This window comes from Nerophis lumbriciformis, linkage group LG14, assembly GCF_033978685.3.
Source record: "Nerophis lumbriciformis linkage group LG14, RoL_Nlum_v2.1, whole genome shotgun sequence".
NCBI classification, from domain to species: Eukaryota; Metazoa; Chordata; class Actinopteri; order Syngnathiformes; family Syngnathidae; genus Nerophis; species Nerophis lumbriciformis.
The window spans coordinates 22258824-22282782 of record NC_084561.2 but is presented as its reverse complement, the minus strand read 5'-3'; the positions used below and the strand labels follow the sequence as shown (position 1 = coordinate 22282782).

General features: G+C 39.1%; 1 protein-coding gene across 2 annotated transcripts in view; it reads right to left on the bottom strand.

The window, feature by feature from the left end:
• The window catches only part of myo1f (myosin IF), a 62937-nt gene that overhangs the window by 17074 nt on the left and 21904 nt on the right, over positions 1 to 23959 (bottom strand). For both annotated transcript variants that reach the window (XM_072914657.1, XM_072914656.1), the window contains 15 exons: positions 22136 to 22267; positions 21897 to 22031; positions 16984 to 17116; positions 16431 to 16627; positions 16271 to 16351; positions 15243 to 15329; positions 13410 to 13496; positions 6604 to 6771; positions 6447 to 6532; positions 6290 to 6369; positions 6104 to 6212; positions 5933 to 6031; positions 1125 to 1269; positions 950 to 1064; positions 681 to 850 (listed from right to left, as the gene is read on the bottom strand). In XM_072914657.1, the coding sequence (XP_072770758.1) occupies positions 681 to 850; positions 950 to 1064; positions 1125 to 1269; positions 5933 to 6031; positions 6104 to 6212; positions 6290 to 6369; positions 6447 to 6532; positions 6604 to 6771; positions 13410 to 13496; positions 15243 to 15329; positions 16271 to 16351; positions 16431 to 16627; positions 16984 to 17116; positions 21897 to 22031; positions 22136 to 22267 (1824 nt within the window). The remainder of the gene's footprint in view (positions 1 to 680; positions 851 to 949; positions 1065 to 1124; positions 1270 to 5932; positions 6032 to 6103; positions 6213 to 6289; positions 6370 to 6446; positions 6533 to 6603; positions 6772 to 13409; positions 13497 to 15242; positions 15330 to 16270; positions 16352 to 16430; positions 16628 to 16983; positions 17117 to 21896; positions 22032 to 22135; positions 22268 to 23959) is intronic.

Sequence of the window (23959 nt, the reverse complement as noted above, 5' to 3'; positions counted from 1 at the left end):
GAAGTAGTCCTTGCCATTAAGTAAAATGTTTCAGTGTTTTCTACAAAGTGTTTGAGAACGGCCCTCTGTTCCATGAATAATCAAGAAGTTAAAGACAGAAGATTAAAAAAATGTAAGTGTTGTACTTATTACACTCCAGCTGTTTGTAACATACATTTTAGTTGTAGTTTTGATTACCAAATTTGGAGGTGTCAAAATCGCCACAAAAAATTACTAATGCTAATCTTTAGCAAGTCTATGGCAAAGCCAATGCAAATTAGCATCGAGATAGCACATTTTGAAAAGTGAAGCCTTACTGTACTTTTAAGCGCCTTTTTTCTGAAAATTGCAACATTAACTAAAGGCAGTCTGGCTGACTACTCGCCGAGTCTGCAACAGGACGTGACGTCACGTGCAACAAAGGTATCGAAATATGGCCACTGTTTAATTTTAAAAGAACAGGTACTCGGTTGCACCGACAGACTTTGGTCGGTACCTAAGAGAGTACGGAATTCGGTGCCCACACCACTCAGAACTAGAGTTCACTGGCAGGTGGTTTAACACCCTTTATAAAGGTGTCAGCCCCATTCTTCAATCCGGTCCTCCAGTTGACCAAACAAATTGTACCAGCAGAGCAAACGGATTCTGGTCCGTTTTAACCGGACCAAAAATGACAAGTGTGAACGCGCGATTGGTTTTACCTTGAACCTTCGATCAAACTTGTTGACGGAGTCTGCAAAGTCAACACGTTCCCTCTTGGCTAGGAACTGTCTCAGCTCAGGTTTTTGTTCTAGTCCCAGGTAGTCTCCAACAAAGTTCCTGTTGATGCTGTTTTTCCTGCGTTCTTTGGAGTTGTACAGGATGTCTGAAGCTGTTGATGTCACAATGGACATAATGATGGATTTCAACATGTAAACCGTGGGGACCAATGGGAGGCAGGTTCAAGAACCATGTGACACTTCAAACTCACCCTCTTCTCTCATCTGCTCATACTTCTTCCTGGCGATGTATCTTCTCCACGCCTTCTGAATGGTCCTGGCAAAAGTGTCAAACTTCCTTTCCCTCATCTCCTCAAGAAGAAAGAGCTAAAGGAGAACACATTGCTGAGCACTCAGGCTCTTACACACACGAAGAAGTCTCATTACCGATTCTGGGTTTTTAACAAAGATCTTGGTGCGGCCCATCTGGTATTGGTCGTTGTCCATGTTGACAGAGCGGAGGAGGTGAAGGACCCCCTGCTGCTCTGGACCCCTCCAGAGTGGCCACGTCTCAGCAGTCAGGATGGCGTACCTGGATACAAAAAGCATCCAGTATGGGATATGTGGGCAATCGTAGTACAAAATAGATTGATACATAGTAGGGGTGGGTAGATAGAGTCAAGTATCGATACAATGGGTAGGATTGATATTTTTCAGTTTTCGTCCATGTATTTTTTTTTTTCAAGCAAAAATGTACAGTGGAACGTCGGTTTATGAACCCCTCATGTACAAACCAATTAAAATGTGCTTTATTTTACAAACGTTTTATCTACCCATTGTGTGCCTGCAGCGTACCATTTTGTGCCCGGCAGCACATCCATTGTGGGCAGGCTAATCGATCTCTGGTGCTTATTCAGTCAGTAGAGCAGTACTGTCGTTGACTTCTGTGCTAATTGCTACTTTGTGTTCTTTTTACGTGTTTTCGGCCTTCTTACAACATTTTCCAAGGTTTGATATCTCAATATGAGTCCAAAGACAGCAATGGACAAGAATTGGGCTGTTTGAAACATTCAGGAAGTATCCACAGCGTTGATTCTTTACACTGCATGTAAAGTAGATTAGCCGACAAAATGAACTGGATTTTATTTTGTATTCCTAATCATTGTAGCGACCTGGTTGGTAAAGTTAGGGAGTTTTGTCATTTCAAAATGAGTGCATCACAGGGCTAGTGACAGTGTGTGTGCGTGTCGGCAGGGCGGGTGCAAATGAGGACAGTTCAGCTCGTTATTATTAGAGAAAAAGTCGATCCATCACCCCCTTTTTATGTTTGTTTGATATACAGTACTGTAGAGAAAAGTTTTGCTAAAATATGGACTTTTGTCGAGGCTGGACCCCATTATTCATTAGTCTGCTGAAAATTAGCATTAATATACAAACTTCTCTATTTACGACGCCTGTTAAAGAATTAAGTTCGTAAATTGAGGCACCACTGTATTGTCTAAATATCGGCTAAATTGGCTCTTTGTTTTCATAGATTGACTGCAAAATGTGACACCCACTCTTACAAGCACAGGAGTTGTGAATATAGTAGTGAAGTGTGAAGTGAAGTGAATTATATTTATATTGCGCTTTTCTCTAGTGACTCATAGCGCTTTACATAGTGAAAACCCAATATCTAAGTTACATTTAAACCAGTGTGGGTGGCACTGGGAGCAGGTGGGTAAAGTGTCTTGCCCAAGGACACAAAGGTAGTGACTAGGATGGTGGAAGTGGGGATCGAACCTGGAACCCTCAAGTTGCTGGCACGGCCACTCTACCAACTGAGCTATGCCGCCCCAATAGTATTTTGTGTTCTATTTGAATTAAACTATTAATTCTAACCATTAATTGTTTTAATCACACTAACCACACATTTGAATTTGAATTTATCACTGTTAATCATAGCTAATTACCTGCTTGCATAATTTAAATTAACATTAGAAAAACCTCAATATTTTGGCTCAAATTGAAATTTATTGTCAGAATATCACACATGGACATTTTTTAAAGTGTTTTACGTTATTTATTTGCTCATAACAGTTGTATCCAAAGTACGATCTACTACTATTTTCAAGTGAAAGTTATCCCAGAATACGACAGGCGGAGTCTCCTCACTCATCTTTACACTGACATTTGTATTGATCTGATCACTGACGGTACAGAAACCAGCACCGTATTTCAGGTAACCGCCTGCCGTTAAGCCAGGGGTCTTAAACTTGCGGCCCATGGGCCATTTATGCCACATTATATATTTTTACAGTAGTGCCCCTTTCTTTTGATCCTATTATATGTCAACAAACTGATGGAAAAACTGCTTTGCAACCAGAAGTCAACGTTACTAGCAGATAATAAAGTTCATCTGTTATAGAATTGATTTCAAAGGGGGCTTCATTGACCAAAAAATGCTTGCAATAGCTTTTTACATATTAAGTTAAGGAAAACTGCAATTACATGCAGTACAATTTATTTTACCTATTTACAATGGCAAAATGGTTTATTGACATTTTGGTTCTACTTTACTTCCTTGATTTGTGTTTAGCTGCCCCTTCACTTTCTGTACTGCGTCCTGCTAGCACACCTGTCTTAAATTAGTTAATCCAGCCTATTTAGTTTTTACCTATTGGTCCTTGCCTGTGCGGGATCATTGTTCTCTGTACCTTGACAAGTGTTTTTCATCTGTGCACTTCCATGCTGCACTTGATTTTGTTTGCCTTGCCTTGTTTTCCCCCCCTGTGGTTCAGACCAACAACGCCAACACAAGAAGTCAACATATTTCAAGGTTTTTGCAACCACATAAAAGGTAGTGGTGGGCCAAATGTGGCCCCCGGGCCTTGAGTTTGACACCTGTGACTTGGATGCTTGTCGAAGTCCTGTGGTTGAAACATGATTTTGAAGTAAATACTTTGTGATGCCCACCCTCCAGTGGCCCCCAGCTATATTCAGTTTCAGATCCCTGCGTTAAGGTGAAGGAGCATGTGTGAGAAAAATAAATTGTGTGATAATTGTATTTTCCGGACTATAAGCCCTTCTTTTTCCCCCAAACTTTGAACCCTGTGACGTGTACAGAGGTGCGGCTAATCTGTGGATTTTTCTTTGCTAACGGCTAAATTATGGAATGGATTAAGCAAAGAAATCAAACAACGTACTGAAATGATCCACTTTAAGAAACTGTTCAAACTCAAAGTATTTACAAAGTACAAAGAAGAAGAATCCAGATAAACGTCTTCAACTTGATTAAAAAAGGAGAAAATCTTATTCATTTATTGTTTGATCAGCTGTTTTACTGCCGTGTTACAGGCACCATTTAGAATTAACATTTACAAAATCTTTTTAAGTAAATATCTCATTTCACAACGTACCGGTATACAAACCCCGTTTCCATATGAGTTGGGAAATTGTGTTAGATGTAAATATAAACGGAATACAATGATTTGCAAATCCTTTTCAACCCATATTCAGTTGAATGCACTACAAATACAAAATATTTGATGTTCAAACTAATAAACTTTTCTTTTTTTTTTGCAAATAATAATTAACTTAGAATTTCATGGCTGCAACACGTGCCAAAGTAGTTGGGAAAGGGCATGTTAACCACTGTGTTACATGGCCTTTCCTTTTAACAACACTCAGTACACGTTTGGGAACTGAGGAGACACATTTTTTAAGCTTCTCAGGTGGAATTCTTTCCCATTCTTGCTTGATGTACAGCTTAAGTTGTTCAACAGTCCGGGGGTCTCCGTTGTGGTATTTTAGGCTTCATAATGCGCCACATATTTTCAATGGAAGACAGGTCTGGACTACAGGCAGGCCAGTCTAGTACCCGCACTCTTTTACTATGAAGCCACATTGATGTAACACGTGGCTTGGCATTGTCTTGCTGTAATAAGCAGGGGCGTCCATGGTAATGTTGCTTGGATGGCAACATATGTTGCCCCAAAACCTGTATGGACCTTTCAGCATTAATGGCGCCTTCACAGATGTGTAAGTTACCCATGTCTTGGGCACTAATACACCCCCATACCATCACACATGCTGGCTTTTCAACTTTGCGCCTATAACAATCCGGATGGTTCTTTTCCTCTTTGGTCCGTAGGACACGACGTCCACAGTTTCCAAAACCAATTTGAAATGTGGACTCGTCAGACCACAGAACACTTTTCCACTTTGTATCAGTCCATCTTAGATGAGCTCAGGCCCAGTGAAGCCGACGGCGTTTCTGGGTGTTGTTGATAAACGGTTTTCGCCTTGCATAGGAGAGTTTTAACTTGCACTTACAGATGTAGCGACCAACTGTAGTTACTGACAGTGGGTTTCTGCAGTGTTCCTGAGCCCATGTGGTGATGTCCTTTACACACTGATGTCGCTTGTTGATGCAGTACAGCCTGAGGGATCGAAGGTCACGGGCTTAGCTGCTTATGTGCAGTGATTTCTCCAGATTCTCTGAACCCTTTGATGATATTACGGATCGTAGATGGTGAAATCCCTAAATTCCTTGCAATAGCTGGTTGAGAAAGTTTTTTCTTAAACTGTTCAACAATTTGCTCACGCATTTGTTGACAAAGTGGTGACCCTCGCCCCATCCTTGTTTGGGAATGACTGAGCATTTCATGGAATCTACTTTTATACCCAATCATGGCACCCACCTGTTCCCAATTAGCCTGCACACCTGTGGGATGTTCCAAATAAGTGTTTGATGAGCATTCCTCAACTTCATCAGTATTTATTGCCACCTTTCCCAACTTCTTTGTCACGTGTTGTTGGCATCAAATTCTAAAGTTAATGATTATTTGCAAAAAAAAAAAAGTTTATCAGTTTGAACATCAAATATGTTGTCTTTGTAGCATATTCAACTGAATATGGGTTGAAAATGATTTGCAAATCATTGTATTCCGTTTATATTTACATCTAACACAATTTCCCAACTCATATGGAAACGGGGTTTGTATATCTGCGCTTATAGTCCGGCGCGGCTAATATATGAAAAATCTTTTTGACTTCTAAAATTCAGTGGGTGCGGTTTATAGTCCGGAAAATACAGTCATCTCCGCTTATTCATGATTAACTTTGATAGCCTTCATTCTAATCAACCAAGCAATCCATCAGAGGGACACCACTGATGGTACGGTATGGTTCAGATATTTCAGTACCCTTACAAAGCTCAAACTGAATGGAATTAAACTGTACTATTTAGTGGAAAGGGTGTTTTTTTCCCAGACCTTTGCAGGAATTTAGTGAAGACCCTGCGGTATGCAAAACCAGCCCTTCGTACGCGGATATTTTCTCGAAGTCCAAGGTATTCCACTTGATGCTTAACCCTAGAAATAGAAATATGAACAAAGAAGGGGTTACTTGTGTGTGTGTGTGTGAGTCCAGGTGATAGCACTAACCTGCTCTCCTCCCAGTCTTTAGGCCTTTTGGTCTCATTGGGTTTGATACAGCGGATGTAGTGCGGCGTGCACTTCATTAGCGTGTTCACCAGGTCATTCGCTTGTCTCTGTGTGCAAAGTCAAAGTTTGGACCTTATTTACTTTTGTCATTGTCGTTACAAATAACTCTAAAGGAGATCCATTCCTTGATCTTGGAGCTGGCGGTCGTCGGCCTGCTTTTCTTGTCCGTGTTGAGGTTTTCCGGGAACAAGCTGCGGATGAAGTCACTGCGGTGGCGAGACACAACATCCACAACTAAACTGGAGCGAGCGTGTCGTACGGTAAATAACTGGCGGATGCTTACAATTCACTGCTTTGCATGAGCTCGATAAGGTCAGGGAAAAGCACGTCCCGGTTTCTCTCACAGAAGCCGTTGATATCATACGACACCTGAGACGACAACATGGACTCCTGTTTACAAACCTCACTGAAATACAGTCGGACTATGTCACGGTAAGCACCTTTCCGGCGTAGTGGTGTATAACGAAGCCAGAGTTCCAGCTGTTGAAATGCTCGTGTGATCCCACGGCGGCCTGCAGTTTCTGCAGCAGCGTGCCATCTGCGCCCTCGCCTTTGGCATGCATGGTGGCGCACACATCATCCAGCACACTCATCACACCTGGAGGATTCTGAAGGGAGCAGGAAAGAAAGAAAAAATGAGGTTGTGATGATCAATTTTTTGTAAGACTTGTCCTCATTATGGCTGGCTTCGGATGACAGGCGGGGGGGAACCCTGGACTGGTCACCAGCCAATCACAGAACACGTAAAACAAACAACCATTGAAAATAACAATTAGACTTAGACAAACTTTACTGATCCTCACGAGAAATTGTTTGACACATAAAAAATGTTCCTGTATGACATTCTGACAAAAAATGGCATTTGTGTACAAATATTGGGGTCTTTTTTTAAGGTAATTTACAAACCCCGTTTCTATATGAGTTGGGAAATTGTGTTAGATGTAAATATAAACGGAATACAATGATTTGCAAATCATTTTCAACCCATATTCAATTGAATGCACTACAAACACAATATATTTGATGTTGAAACTCATAAACTTTATTTATTTTTTGCAATTAATAATTAACTTAGAATTTCATGCCTGCAACACGTGCCAAAGTAGTTGGGAAAGGGCATGTTCACCACTGTGTTACATGGCCTTTCCTTTTAACAACACTCAGTAAACGTTTGGGAACTGAGGAGACACATTTTTTAAGCTTCTCAGGTGGAATTCTTTCCCATTCTTGCTTGATGTACAGCTTAAGTTGTTCAACAGTCCGGGGGTCTCCGTTGTGGTATTTTAGGCTTCATAATGCGCCGCACATTTTCAATGGGAGACAGGTCTGGACTACAGGCAGGCCAGTCTAGTACCCGCACTCTTTTACTATGAAGCCACATTGATGTAACACGTGGCTTGTCATTGTCTTGCTGAAATAAGCAGGGGCGTCCATGGTAACGTTGCTTGGATGGCAACATATGTTGCTCCAAAACCTGTATGTACCTTTCAGCATTAATGGCGCCTTCACAGATGTGTAAGTTGCCCATGTCTTGGGCACTAATACACCCCCATACCATCACAGATGCTGGCTTTTCAACTTTGCGCCTATAACAATCCGGACGGTTCTTTTCCTCTTTGGTCCGGAGGACACTACGTCCACAGTTTCCAAAACAATTTGAAATGTGGACTCGTCAGACCACAGAACACTTTTCCACTTTGTATCAGTCCATCTTAGATGAGCCCAGGCCCAGCGAAGCCGACAACGTTTCTGGGTGTTGTTGATAAACGGTTTTCGCCTTGCATAGGAGAGTTTTAACTTGCACTTACAGATGTAGCGACCAACTGTAGTTACTGACAGTGGGTTTCTGAAGTGTTCCTGAGCCCATGTGGTGATATCCTTTACACACTGATGTCGCTTGTTGATGCAGTACAGCCTGAGGGATCGAAAGTCACGGGCTTAGCTGCTTACGTGCATTGATTTCTCCAGATTCTCAGAACCCTTTCATGATATTATGGACCGTAGATGGTGAAATCCCTAAATTCCTTGCAATAGCTCGTTGAGAAAGGTTTTTCTTAAACTGTTCAACAATTTGCTCACGCATTTGTTGACAAAGTGGTGACCCTCGCCCCATCCTTGTTTGTGAATGACTGAGCATTTCATGGAATCTACTTTTATACCCAATCATGGCACCCACCTGTTCCCAATTTGCCTGTTCACCTGTGGGATGTTCCAAATAAGTGTTTGATGAGCATTCCTCAACTTTATCAGTATTTATTGCCACCTTTCCCAACTTCTTTGTCATGTGTTGCTGGCATCAAATTCTAAAGTTAATTATTATTTGCAAAAAAACAAAATGTTTATCAGTTTGAACATCAAATATGTTGTCTTTGTAGCATATTCAACTGAATATGGGTTGGAAATGATTTGTAAATCATTGTATTCCGTTTATATCTAATAAATCTTATATCTAACACAATTTCCCAACTCATTTGGAAACGGGGTTTGTAATTTATGCATGCAAGGCAACACTAAATTGGCCCTAGTGTGTGAATGTGAGTGTGAATGTTGTCTGTCTATCTGTGTTGGCCCTGCGATGAGGTGGCGACTTGTCCAGGGTGTACCCCGCCTACCGCCCGAATGCAGCTGAGATAGGCTCCTGCATCCCCCGCGACCCCAAAAGGGACAAACGGTAGAAAATGAATGGATGGAAGTAATAACTTGTGATGAATCATGATTAATCCAAATGTAAAGGTTTGATTGCGCTATACCTGGGGCGGTATAGCTCGGTTGGTAGAGTGGCCGTGCCAGCAACTTCAGGGTTCCAGGTTCAATCCCCGCTTCCGCTATCCTAGTCACTGCCGTTGTGTCCTTGGGCAAGACACTTTGCCCACCTGCTCCCAGTGCCACCCACACTGGTTTAAATGTAACTTAGATATTGGGTTTTCACTATGTAAAGCGCTTTGAGTCACTAGAGAAAAAGCGCTATATAAATATAATTCACTTCACTTCACATTAAAAAAATATCATTTGACAGCACTATTTTAAAGACAAATTTTTGTTTGTTTGTTTTTAACTTATTATAAACATGAATAATTGACAATTTAACTATAATTAATGTTAATAATTTAAGTTAAGAATAGATATTAGCGAAGGATACGTTTTTATTTAATTAAATAATACTATAATTAACATATTTACCTCTTTATTTTGTGCCTTTTTGCTCAAATGTTCCCACTGTTTCAGTGATACCACAATAAATAACTGGCCAATTCAAGAGGAGTTAGCATTTTGAAGACCCCTGATGTATTAAACCACGGGTCCCCAAACTTTTTGACTCGGGGACCACATTGGGTTAAAGAAATTTGGCTGCGGGTTGGGCTGTATGTATATATATATATATATATATATATATATATATATATATATATATATATATATATATATATGTATATATATGTATATATATGTATATATATATATATATATGTATGTGTGGGGAAAAAAATCACAAGACTATTTCATCTCTACAGGCCTGTTTCATGAGGGGGGTACCCTCAATCGTCAGCACTATTTTTTGGATATCCTTATTAAGACATATATATATATATATATATATATATATATATATATATATATATATATATATATATATATATATATATATATATATATATATGTATATATATGTATATATATGTATATATATATATATATATGTATGTGTGGGGAAAAAAATCACAAGACTATTTCATCTCTACAGGCCTGTTTCATGAGGGGGGTACCCTCAATCGTCAGCACTATTTTTTGGATATCCTTATTAAGACATATATATATATATATATATATATATATATATATATATATATATATATATATATATATATATATATATATATATATATATATATATATGTCTTAATAAGGTTATCCAAAAATTTTTGGGGATATCCTTATTAAGACATATATATATATATATATATATATATATATATATATATATATATATATATATATGTCTTAATAAGGTTATCCAAAAAATAGTGCTCGATACCGTAGTAGAGCGCAATATATGTATGTGTGGGAAAAAAATCACAAGACTATTTCATCTCTACAGGCCTGTTTCATGAGGGGGGTACCCTCAATCATCAGGAGATTTTAATGGGAGCATTCGCATACCATGGTTTATATAGGGCACAGAGTGGGTGGGTACAGGCTGGCCTAGGGGCGTGGTGATTGGCTCATGTGTTACCTAGGAGGTGTTTCCGTCTATGGCGGCATGTTGTTACAATTTCGCTGCGCTTGTTGAGGGATGACAGGTCTGGACGGTAAATAATAAACAGTTTCTCTTTCAAGCATAGGTTGCATCTTTTATTACCACTATTGTAAGGTGTGCTGGATGCAAGAATTTGCCATGTTATTGAATATTCAACATTATTGTCTTTGAGGTCCCAAATGTGTTTGCTGAGTTCTGTGGTATTTCGCAGGTTTTTGTTCCTGAAAGAAGCCTTGTGATTGTTCCATCTGGTTTTGAATTCTCCCTCGGTTAATCCTACATATGTGTCGGATGTGTTAATGTCCTTGCGTATTACCTTAGATTGGTAGACAACTGATGTTTGTAAGCACCCCCCGTTGAGAGGGCAATTAGGTTTCTTTCGACAGTTACATCCTTTGTTGGTTTTGGAGTCGCTCTGTCTGGGGGCCGACGGCTCATTTGCAATTGTTTTGTTGTGGTTTGAGATGATTTGTCGTATATTGTTCATGCAGCTGTAGCTCAATTTAATGTTGTTCTTGTTGAATACTTTTCTTAGGGTGTTGTCTTTGGGAAAGTGTTTGTCAATCAGATTGAGGAATTTGTGTCCAATGTTCGTTGAGACGTTTTTGCTGTATGGGGGGTTGTACCAGATGATGTCGTTTCGTTTTCTGTTCTTTTTTGGCTGGTTTCCTGGCGTGGGTTCATAGGTGAGGGTGAAATTGTATCCGCTTTCATCAAGGGCTTTTTGGTACGGGGGGGTTGCTTGGTCAAATTCAGCTTTGCTAGATGACAGCATCGATAGCCTTTTATTGATTCCGGTAGGTATTCTTTTCGTGGTGGTGGGTGGGTGGTTGCTGTCATGGTGCACGTATTGGAGTGTTGTGTTGGGTTTCGTGAATGGTTGGTAGCTGTTATTTCTCAGGTTGAAAGTGACGTCAAGGAAGTTGACGGTTTGCTTGTTGGCTTCAATCGTGATCCGTAGGCCGTTCTCTTTGAAAATTTGGCATATGCGCTTCTTGGTATTCTCGCTGCTCCTTGGCGAGGCGCGACACACTGCCAGTCCGTCATCACGGTAAATACCAAGGTTCAGATTGAGGCTAGCGAGCTGGGAGAGGAGGAAACTCCCAACGAGTTCACACGTTTCTGCTCCGTCAAAACTTCCCATAGTGACGTCAAATGTTGCATTGTTCTTTTTTTGCCATGGTGTACTGTTGTGGATGAGAATGGAGTTTTTTGTGTGGATGATGATGTTTCTTTCGTTGCCTGTGATTGAGTCGTAGTCTGAGGCGAAGTCTAGTGCTTGAGTCAGTAGGTCTTGCGTGATGGAAGGGTAAAATTCCTCGATATCAAAGGAGATAAAGTTGTGCTGTTGTTTGTCTTGGATGTTGTTGAACCATTTGATTACTGCTGCTGTATTTCTCCATTGGTTGAGTGGTGTTTTGTCCTTGATTTTTGTGTTGACTCTGTCCAGGAAGCGCAATATATGTATGTGTGGGAAAAAAATCACAAGACTATTTCATCTCTACAGGCCTGTTTCATGAGGGGGGGTTTCCCTCAATCATCAGGAGATTTTAATGGGAGCATTCACATACCATGGATTATATAGGGCACAGAGTGGGTGGGTACAGGCTGGTGTAGGGGCGTGGTGATTGGCTCATGTGTTACCTAGGAGGTGTTTCCGTCTGTGGCGGCATGCTGTTACAATTTCGCTGCGCTTGTTGAGGGATGACAGGTCTGGACGGTAACAACAAGCGCAGCGAAATTGTAACAGCATGCCGCCACAGACGGAAACACCTCCTAGGTAACACATGAGCCAATCACCACGCCCCTACATCAGCCTGTACCCACCCACTCTGTGCCCTATATAATCCATGGTATGTGAATGCTCCCATTAAAATCTCCTGATGATTGAGGGAAACCCCCCCTCATGAAACAGGCCTGTAGAGATGAAATAGTCTTGTGATTTTTTTTTTTTTCCCACACATACATATATTGCGCTCTACTACGGTATCGAGCACTATTTTTCGGATAACCTTATTAAGACATATATATATATATATATATATATATATATATATATATATATATATATATATATATATATATATATATATATATATATATATATATATATATATATATATATATATATATATATGTATATATATATATAAGTGGTTCTTAACCTTGTTGGAGGTACCGAACCCCACCATTCACCGAACCCTTCTTTAGTGAAAAATAAAATGTTTTTTTTTTTTTCAAATTCAAGACAAAGTTATATGTTTTTGGTAACACTTTAGTATGAGGAACATATTCTAAGTAACAAAGACTTAATTTAGAGTTTTTTGGACACTCAGGGAACATATTCTAAGTAACAAAAACTTAATTTAGAGTTATTTGGTTAGGGTTAGAGGGTTAGGGTCAGGGTTAGAGGGTTAGGGTCAAGGTTAGGGTTATAATAAGGCCATGCCGAATAAGGCATTAATAAGTACTTAATAATGACTAGTTAAGAGCCAATACATTACTCATTTGCATAATAGTGAATATGTTCCCCATACTAAAGTGTTAACATGTTTTTTTACTGGTGCACAAAATGTACCGTGCATGAACATCACCTTGTTCAAAGAACAAAACCAACACAGTGCATAAACTCACAACAAATTACACACCTGCTGAACCCCTGAGCCCAACTCACCGAACCCCTAGGGTTCGATTGGACCCAGGTTAAGAACCACTGATATATATATATATATATATATATATATATATATATATATATATATATATATATATATATATATATATATATATATATATATTCCGAGCACGATGATGTCACGTTATCGATGGGAAAATGCATTTTTAGACAATAAGTAACAAGCGGTAGAACATGGATTAGAAAGGACAGATTTTAAACAATAATAATTAAAGAAAAATGAATTAAAACAATTTTGGACTCTGGCGGGCCGTAGTTTGGGGACCCCTGTATTAAACGATTGTTTGCAATCTTACCAGTTTATTTTCAATCAGGTCGCACACAATCTTGTTGTTGAAGTATTGAATGGGCGTCCACTTGATGCCCTCTTGAACGTACTCCTCCTGTAGGCCAATAAGAAGATTGGGACATTCTTACAATGCAAAAATAGTGCAGTTCTGTAATTGCTTGTAGTCCGACAAGTGATTTTCTTCCCGGACATGAACACCAGTGGTGGTCAACCAAGCCAAGATGGCTGTTGTACAGGAAGCAGTACACAAGTACACAAGCGGCCTATATCCTCCTGCAAAAAGCAGACACAAGCAAAAAATCCAACTATGCAGTGGAATAGATCCCTCTACTCACAAAAAGATTTGTCGAGTGATAAAGGATTATTCGTTGCATAACATATCGAACTATCGTGTGCTCCAGACGCCATTCTACATGACAAAACATATGAAAAGTTGGAAAAGCATGGAGGTCTACAACTTCTTTGTGTGTGGCTGGGTCAAGGAAATTGGTATCAAGACTCTCCCGGATAAATATGCATCGTTTTTGCTCGGGTAAGGTTACATTTCATGACTTAACTTGACTTGTTTGTTGCTACCCTTGCTGTTGCGCACGCCGTTTACGAGTACGCGTGTTTTCCCCGTCTTTATCAAAATATAACTTTAGATGTCAACATTGTGTATGTGCTGAAAGCTTCATTTATGATACCTGCCTTTGGTAAAAGCTTGACTCTTTTAGGTTCTGCTCACATTTCATTTATTTTGTTTAGACTCGCCGAGTTGGTGCTTTTCAAAACACTCGTAGCAAACAGGCGTTTAAGAAATACAAATAATATCAAGATAATACTTAAAAACACTAAACGCAAAAAGGAATCAAACAAACCTTTAACGGGGTGATCACTGCAAACTCTTGAATTCTTCGGCTCTGCTCCCTCGGACTGGAGTGTCGGCTACTTTTGTCATCTTTTTTCATAAAATCTTGCACTCTTCCGCCCTTCTTGATTACCTCTCGAGGAACTCTGAAGAAACGTTTATCTTTTTTGTGATTTAAACGGTTTGTACAGCCCAAAACCTACTCAGTGGCTTAGTGGTTAGAGTGTCCGCCCTGAGATCAGTAGGTTGTGAGTTCAAACCCCAACCGAGTCATACCAAAGACTATAAAAATGGGAGCCATTACCTCCCTGCTTGGCACTCAGCATCAAGGGTTGGAATTGGGGGTTAAATCACCAAAAGATTATTCCCGGGCGTGGCACCTCTGCTGCCCACTGCTCCCCTCACCTCCCAGGGGGTGATCAAAGGGGATGGGTCAAATGCAGAGGACAAATTTCGCCACACCTAGTGTGTGTGTGACAATCATTGGTACTTTAACTTTAACTTAACTAAAACAACACAAGCATAGGGCATTTTTCTTCGAGAAAGGCTAAATGGTTTGACCACCGGGCGTATTCAACGAGCCAAACGTGATGTCATTTTGAATCCAAGCAATTGCTCCTGATAATTGCGGGTGAATGCTGAGAGTCGTCGTTGCTGAGACAAAATGAAGTGAGAGGACTAAAACCATGAGATGGATGGATTTTGAATCATATCGAATCCTTCCTAAAGGTTAGTATGAGGTGTGTTAAAAAGCAGAGCCCCAATGCATACTGTCACCTATTGGAACAACAAGCTACACTCACAGACAGTCCCATTATAATGGGTTTATGAGCGCCAAACCTATTCGTAACGACTCAAATTCAAATAAATGTATAAAACCATTGCCGTTTGTTTGTTTTTTAGAGAAAAGTGGAAGGATGGATCAAAGCAATCTGGAAATTGTGCATGTATTTTTTAAAACACTCATCAAAATATTAACAAATATGCTACCTGCTCAGCCTTCAGTGTCAATTCAATGAAGATTTGTTGCAGCTTCTCGTTGACAAAGTTGATGCAGAATTGTTCAAATCCATTTCTCTGAAAGAGAAAAGCAAACCATGTCACCTAGATTGTAAATACACCATGTGTCCATAAAGAAAGTTTGTGTTACATATTAATAGAGATGTCCGATAATATATATATATCGTCCGATAAATGCTTTAAAATGTAATATCGAAAATTATCGGTATCGGTTTTTTTTTTTATTATTGGTATTGTTTTTTTATTTTTTTTATTTTTTTTATTAAATCAACATAAAAAACACAAGATACACTTACAATTAGTGCACCAACCCCAAAAACCTCCCTCACCCATTTACACTCATTCACACTAGAGATGTCCGATATTATCGGCCGATAAATGCTTTAAAATGTAATATCGGAAATTATCGGTATCGTTTTTTTTATTATCGGTATCGTTTTTTTAATTTTTTATTTTTTTATCAAATCAACATAAAAAACACAAAATACACTTACAATTAGAGCACCAACCCAAAAAACCTCCCTCCCCCATTTCCACTCATTCACACAAAAGGGTTGTTTCTTTCTGTTATTAATATTCTGGTTCCTACATTATATATCAATATATATCAATACAGTCTGCAAGGAATACAGTCCGTAAGCACACATGATTGTGCGTGCTGCTGGTCCACTAATAGTACTAACCTTTAACAGTTAATTTTAACTGTAAAATTACTAGTTTCTATGAAACTGTTTTTATATTGTTTTACTTTCTTTTTTTATTCAAGAAAATGTTTTTAATTTATTTATCTTATTTTTTTAATTATTTTTTTTTAAAAAGGACCTTATCTTCACCATACCTGGTTGTCCAAATTAGGCATAATAATGAGTTAATTCCACGACTGTATATATCGGTATCGGTAATTAAGAGTTGGACAATATCGGAATATCGGATATCGGCAAAAAAGCCATTATCGGACATCCCTACATATTAATACTTATTTTATGAGGACCATTTACCTGGAATATTTCAAAACCATAAATGTCTAGTACGCCGATGCTGAACTCTTCATGTGGTTTTTGGATGGCTTTATTAATGGCCTGGACAGGACAGGAGAGGTAGAATGAAAACAGGAGGAAGAGATACGATAGAAATATGCAAATGTGTAAATTTGGCAACCTCCACCAGGTAGTCAAAGAGTCGTGCATAGAGAGCTTTGGCCAGGGCGTCTCTTGTGTAGGTGGCCTGCTCTCGGTTCAGCGTCACGTCGATGGACTCGGACTTGCCGCCCCACTTTGAGTCCATTTTGCGGCTGGTCAGCTTCTCCTGCAGACGGTTGGGGTCGATGGCCAGCAGGTACGCTGGGAAGGCGAGCACTGGTGGTGGCCACATAGAAAATACACCACAATTATGGATGTCATAATATTGGAGCAAGCGATCTGGTTGTTAGCGTCACATTGCCACGCAACAGCGGCGGCGAGAAGACAAACAAGCGACGGCGGGTTCTAATTTGATCACGTCCCTCGGGGCAAAAAGAGACAATTGACTAAACCACCTGGGGATGCATGTGTGTGTGTGTGAGTGCGTGCATGATTGAATGTATTCCCTCTTAGGAGTGTTTGCGTGCGTGTGTGTGTGTGTGTGTGTGTGTGTGTGTGTGTGTGTGTGTGTGTGTGTGTGTGTGTGTGTGTGCGTGTGCATGTGTGTGCAGAGTGTATACTTTGTCACTCACAGTCCATGCTTTCCACCTGCCCATAATTCCCTGCTTCTATAAAGCTGATGTTCCCCAGGTGGAGGATGCCTGCAACAATCTGCAGCACCTGGGTCTGGATGTCACCTGGGATCCCAATCACCTGCATGGCTTCCTGCAGACCACAGCAGAAATAATGACGGCGCCACTGCGGGGCCCCTGTTATCTATTACCGTCGCCACCGGCCACTTGGTTAGGTACACTCGCACAAGAGGTCTGCCTATAGCAGATCTGGGCAAATTAAGGCCCCGGGGGCCACATGCGGCCCGTTAAGCTTTTCAATCTGGCCCACCGGACATTCCCAAGTAATTTTTTTAGATTTTTAAGATGGAAAGTGTAGCTGCCATGATGATGTGCAGTGATGTTTTCTAATGACTGTTAAGTCTTGAACTATACAAAGTAGGGATGTCCGATAATGGCTTTTTGCCGATATCCGATATTGTCCAACTCTTTAATTACCGATACCGATATCAACCGATACCGATATATACAGTCGTGGAATTAACACATTATTATGCCTAATTTGGACAGCCAGGTATGGTGAAGATAAGGTACTTAAAAATTTTTTTTATAAAATAAAATAAGATAAATAAATTAAAAACATTTTCTTGAATAAAAAAGAAAGTAAAACAATATAAAAACAGTTACATTGAAACTAGTAATTAATGAAAATGAGTAAAATTAACTGTTAAAGGTTAGTACTATTAGTGGACCAGCAGCACGCACAATCATGTGTGCTTACGGACTGTATCCCTTGCAGACTGTATTGATATATATTGATATATAATGGAGGAACCAGAATATTAATAACAGAAAGAAACAACCCTTTTGTGTGAATGAGTGTAAATGGGGGAGGGAGGTTTTTTGGGGTTGGTGCTCTAATTGTAAGTGTATCGTGTGTTTTTTATACTGATAATTTCCGATATTACATTTTAACGCATTTATCGGCCGATAATATCGGCAGGCCGATATTATCGGACATCTCTAATACAAAGTATTTCAATGGTTGGAATCTGCGCTTATGGATGATATACTAGTTACTATGGTAATCTAATTAGTTACTATGGTAATCTAATTAGTTACTATGGTCATCTAATTAGTTACTATGGTAATCTACATCACAGCAGCTCAGACGAGGCACCAAGCAGTGTGGGCGGGAAGCGTTTCCACAGACGCGAAAGGAGATTTTCACAACAAAGGTCTAAAGCTTAGTGATGTATCAGATATATCAGATTGTAGGTGGGTTTATTTTGTACCCTTCGCTTTCATATTTCACTGTTGGTTGCATTTTTGTTGCGTTTCACTTGATTGTAAAATATGTCAATCGAAAGAGGGTGTGACATTCATATTTTGTAAGTAGTCAGTGTTTTATCGTTCATAGAAAAATGTACAATTCCATTATGTTTTTTAAGGCGGTCTGTCATAACATTTTTAGCATTCAATCAGACATTATTGTGAGGTTTTGTATTAGTGTTCCTAAAAATAGATATACCGGCCCCCAGACACATTTTTTTCTCTAAATGTGGCCCCTGAGTCAAAATAATTGCCCAGGCCTGGCCTATAGTCATAATATATTACACCGGATATATTAAAACATATTAAATAGTATTATTACTGTGGTTGCAGTATTGCACAACTGCACGGTTTTATATTGAAATGTCACTGGTTGTCACTAGTGGGTGTCCAAAGCCGATATTGATATCGGATATCCTTCCGGTTTCTGCAAAAAACATCGGATGATATCGGCTTGCATCTAAAGTCTCCGATACAAACAGTCCCGCAGCGTGTTTACTTGTGCTAAGATGGACAGCCATCCCATCCATCCATTTTCTACCGCTTATTCCCTTTGGGGTCGCGGGGGGCACTGGAGCCTATCTCAGCTACAATCAGGTGGAAGGCGGGGTACACCCTGGACAAGTCGCCACCCCATAAGATGGACAGCCATTTAACAGCTAAATTAGGGGCATCCCATAAAAATATTTCCCTTCCGATACAATACTGATATTGGAGCATTGAGTGTTGGCCGATACTAATATTAGGGATGAAAAACACTAACCTTATGACAGATTCATGCTTTTGAAGTGGAGTGTTGATTTGTGTTTTAGTGACACACGGTTGCCACAATAATTCATTAATTTACATCATAGGCCAGTGATTCACAAGCTGTGTTACATGGGCTCCATCTAGTGGAACACCAAAGAATCACTTCATTAAATATTCAAACACAGTGTTACTGTTCAAACTGAATGTAATGGCCATAAATATCAAATCCCTTTGTTAAATAAAACCTCTGCCTTGTTTTTAATGAATACTTAGGCCAGTGGGTCTTAACCTTGTTGGAGGTACCGAACCCCACCAGTTTCATATGCACATTCACCGAACCCTTCTTTAGTGAAAAATAAAATGTTTTATTTATTTATTTTTTCAAATTCAAGACAAAGTTATATGTTTTTGTTACTAGTGCACAAAATGAGCCGTACATGAACATCACCTTGTTCAAAGAACAAGTCAGATGGAAAATTAGAGGGAACATTGTTTGGGGTTATCCATAATACTTAGACTTAGACTTCCCTTTTATTGTCATTTAAATGTTAACTTTACAGTACAGATACGCCGATAGGGAGAAGTTTTTATTTACACGATTGATTGATTGAATGAAACTTTTATTAGTAGATTGCACAGTACAGTACACATTCCGTACAATTGACCACTAAATGGTAACACCCGAATAAGTTTTTCAACTTGTTTAATTAAGTAGGGGTCCACGTTAATCAATTCATGAGTCTGGTGTGTCTTTACCGCTGCGGCGGAGGCTCTGCCGAACCCCTGAGGCCGACTCACTGAACCCCTTAGGGTTCGATTGAACCCAGGTTAAGAACCACTGACTCAGGCCTACTATGCAGCTGTATTTTAATGTTAGTCATTATGGTGGTACTTGGAGAGCCAAGTGTTTTCTGAGGTGGTACTTGGTGAATAAGTTTGAGAACCACTGCTATAGGCTATTGGGCGCTAGCAGCTACACAACAACGAAGCACAAGACAGACAAAAGTAATACGTGTGCTTAATTGAACAATATTTCAGTCTAAAATACGACAATTGTCAATATAAACACCTCTATTTGATGCACAGCTTCCTTTTCTCTGTATTTTATTGTTGCTACCTGAGCAAAGCTTTTCCAAACGTGTTTTGCTTATTTATCTTCTTTTTGTAAAGTTTTATGGATTGCATGCCTTGAAGTTGATCGTTTTACTATTTGCTCATAATTAATACAGGAACCGCCTGCTTTTGTCTGTGTCTATTTAAAAATAAACACCTGACATTGTTCTGACATGATACATGATACATTTAATGGTTGTTTTTTTTGAGTAATGTTGGCGTTTTTTTTATTTATTTATCAGATTTTATGGGCGGAATAGTGGAGCTCCTATTTGCCCCGCTGTAAGCGGGATTTTATTTACATTTATTTAATATTTAGAATGCATTGAAAAAAAAATCCATCCGTCGTCATGTGTTTCATAATGATTGTGAACTAGAGATGTCTGATGATATTGGACTGCCGATATTATCGGCTGAAAAATGCTTTAAAATGTAATATCGGAAATTATTGGTATCGGTTTCAAAAAGTAGAATTTAGGACTTTTTAAAACGTCGCTGTACGGAGTGGTACACGGACGTAGGGAGACGTACAGAGCAGTTGCGTCTCCCAGTCATACTTGCCAACCCTCCCCATTTTCCCGGGAGACTCACGAATTTCAGTGCCCCTCCCGAAAATCTCCCGGGGCGACCATTCTCCTGAATTTCTCCCGATTTCCACCCAGACAACAATATTAGGGGGCGTGCCTTAAAGGCACTGCCTTTACGTGCCGGCCCGATCACATAATATCTACGGCTTTTCACACACACAAGTGAATGCAAGGCATACTTGTTCAACAGCCATACAGGTCACACTGAGGGTGGCCGTATAAACAACTTTAACACTGTTACAAATATGCGCCACACTGTGAACCCACACCAAACAAGAATGACAAACACATTTCGGGAGAACATTCGCACCATAACACAACATAAACACAACAGAAGAAATACCCAGAACCCCTTGCAGCAGTAGCTCTTCCGGGACGCTACAATATACACCCCCCGCTACCACCAAATCCCGCCCCCCCACCTCAACCCCGCCCCCCCAACCCCGCCCACCTCAACCTCCTCATGCTCTCTCAGGGAGAGCTTGTCTCAAATTCCAAGCAGCTGTTTTGAGGCATGTTAAAAAAAAAAAAAGCACTTTGTGACTTCAATAATAAATATGGCAATGCCATGTTGGCATTTTTTTCCATAACTTGAGTTGATTTATTTTGGGACAACCTTGTTACATTGTTTAATGCATCCAGCAGGGCATTACAACAAAATTAGGCATAATAATGTGTTAATTCCACGACTTTATATATCGTATCGGTTGATATCGGAATCGGTAATTAAGAGTTGGACAATATCGGAATATCGGATATCGGCAAAAAAGCCATTATGGGACATCTCTATTGTGAACGATAGGCAAAATATCAAAAAAAAGGTGCAGTTCCTCTTTAAGTCATCCTAAAAGGGGCATTATTATTATAATTGTGAAAGCATACATTTTTGCAAGTGTACCTAAAGTTGTGGCCAGTATTGAAAATACAGACAATGTATTGTAATATTATATATTTTTATTCTTTTAACTACATGCAGGAGCTGAATGCTGAATACAAAGAAGATACAAAACATGCTTGCAATGTTCTCAACCTCTAATTTTGCAAACCAGACAAAATATAGCATGTGCGGTGATTATAATATTGTTTATCAGCCTGTCGTTCATAAATAACAAGTGATACAATGACACTTGGTATAACCTGTAGAATATGTACCATAGTCTCATGGAAGTCTTTGCTGTCATTGGTTCCGTCCACCTTGTAGGTCCCAGACTGGTTGAGGTACAAGTAGTAGTCTGGGGTCATGATGCCAAAGGCCTCTTTCTGCTGAGCAGTAGCGCCCTCCATCAGCTGGAAGACAGCATTGCAGCACATTTAACAAGCTCATATTGAATGAGCAAATGACACGTTAAAGCATGAGAGAAGGAAATGATTCATCATGTGCCTCATCCGACCTGGTAGTAAATGTGGAAGTTTCTTTCGTTGTCGTTCTGGCTCACCACCCTCGACTTCTCCAGCAGAAAGTTGGAGATTTTGCCCCCATCCGGCTCGCCGCCTCTGCTGAACTGAATCTCAAAGTATTTCCCCTTGTGGAAAAGTGACATAGTTGAAAGATTATGTAGTTCCCTGAGTAAATGATGGCTCCATCCAGTTAGACACTTGTGTTATCTCTAAGTCAAATGTTTATGCTCCAGAGTAATCACACAGATACGACTCCAAATATTTCCATCCGCGTGCTCTACGGTGCATTCGGAAAGTATTCCCTTCACTTCACTTTGTCCACATTTTGTTATGTTACACCAGTGGTCACCAACAGAAGATTTGAGGCAAAAGAGAGAGAGAGAGGCGAGGCGTGCGAGGGTGTGTTCAGTGGTTAAAATGTGTGCCTGTTTTTTTTGTTAAAAAACAAAACAAAACAAAACAAAAACTACTTGTGTACATATGATTTATTTGTATTTTGATACATTTTCCAACATTTAAAAAAAATACCCAACATTTTTTTTCTCACGCTCATTATGGGGTATTATGTGTAGAATTTTGAGGACAAAAATGATTTTATTCCATTTTAGGATAAGGCTGTAACATAAGATGTGGAAAAGTGAAGCTCTGTGAATACTCCCCGGATGCACTGTCAATTACCAGCATGCATTGTGCTCTATGGTTGCAACAGGAAACAATGATTTTGGGCTTTTTATGTTTACCATTTTTCGGGGCGTTTGACTGCAAGAGAATGAGAAGTCCACCTGGCAACGTCTTTAGCCTCGGGTTTTGACACAAAACAATGATATATTACTCTAATATACTAAAACTGAAACTGAAACGGACTTAGTGGCAAGTACAGTATGGTTAATTTGTTTCAGGTATGCTTTATACGCTACATGAAATTACTTTACTTGGTTACAGAGAATGTGCAAAAATGAATGTTGGATAAAATACTAATAATCAAATATGAGTTAAAAAAAAAACATATGTAATGTGTGCAATTTTAAGGCAAAAATAATAAATAAATATATAAACCCTCAGACTATATTAGGGACTTTTGCGTCTTTTCAGTTAAATTGTTGCTCTATTTTAAACAATTATTTAGTTTTTTTATATTTAATTGTATATTTTAAAATTTTCCAATTTATTTCATATATCAACTATAGACTGTAAAATAATGTTAGGTCAGTTAAGTAGAGCTTAAATTAAAAAGTGTCAGGGAGTTAAGAGTGTCGACAAAACTGTTGGATTCATATTTTTGTCTATTTTTTATTTATTTTTGCTCAAATCTCTAAAAAAAAGATAACATGTTTTTTACCCCAGTCCTTCTACATTTACTATATGGATGATGCCTCATTTTATGCACATTTTTGAAAATAAAAAAGCTGACAATTAGATCATATGGGAATTCAAAGGGTGAAAATAATAATATAATAACAATAAAATAAAATTAATAATTATTTAGAACTGAAAATTATTGAGAAATTTGAGCTGCTATTAAACTATGAATTGAATGAATGAATGAATGAAATAAGTTTATTTCGGTCATATAATCAACCATCAACCATTAACCATTTTGTGTGACCAGTTTAAGAGTACAGATTATACATATATAACAATCATACACATTTACACACAAAAAGAAAAGAAAAGAAAAGAAAAGAAAAAGCATGACCAAAAAAGGAATAGGCTGAAACCAAGGCTTATATTTGCCTATCCTATACCTTCACTGAAAATAAGATTACCTGGAACATCAACGTTAAAAAGAAGAAAAAAAATCAATGGGATGAAAGTAA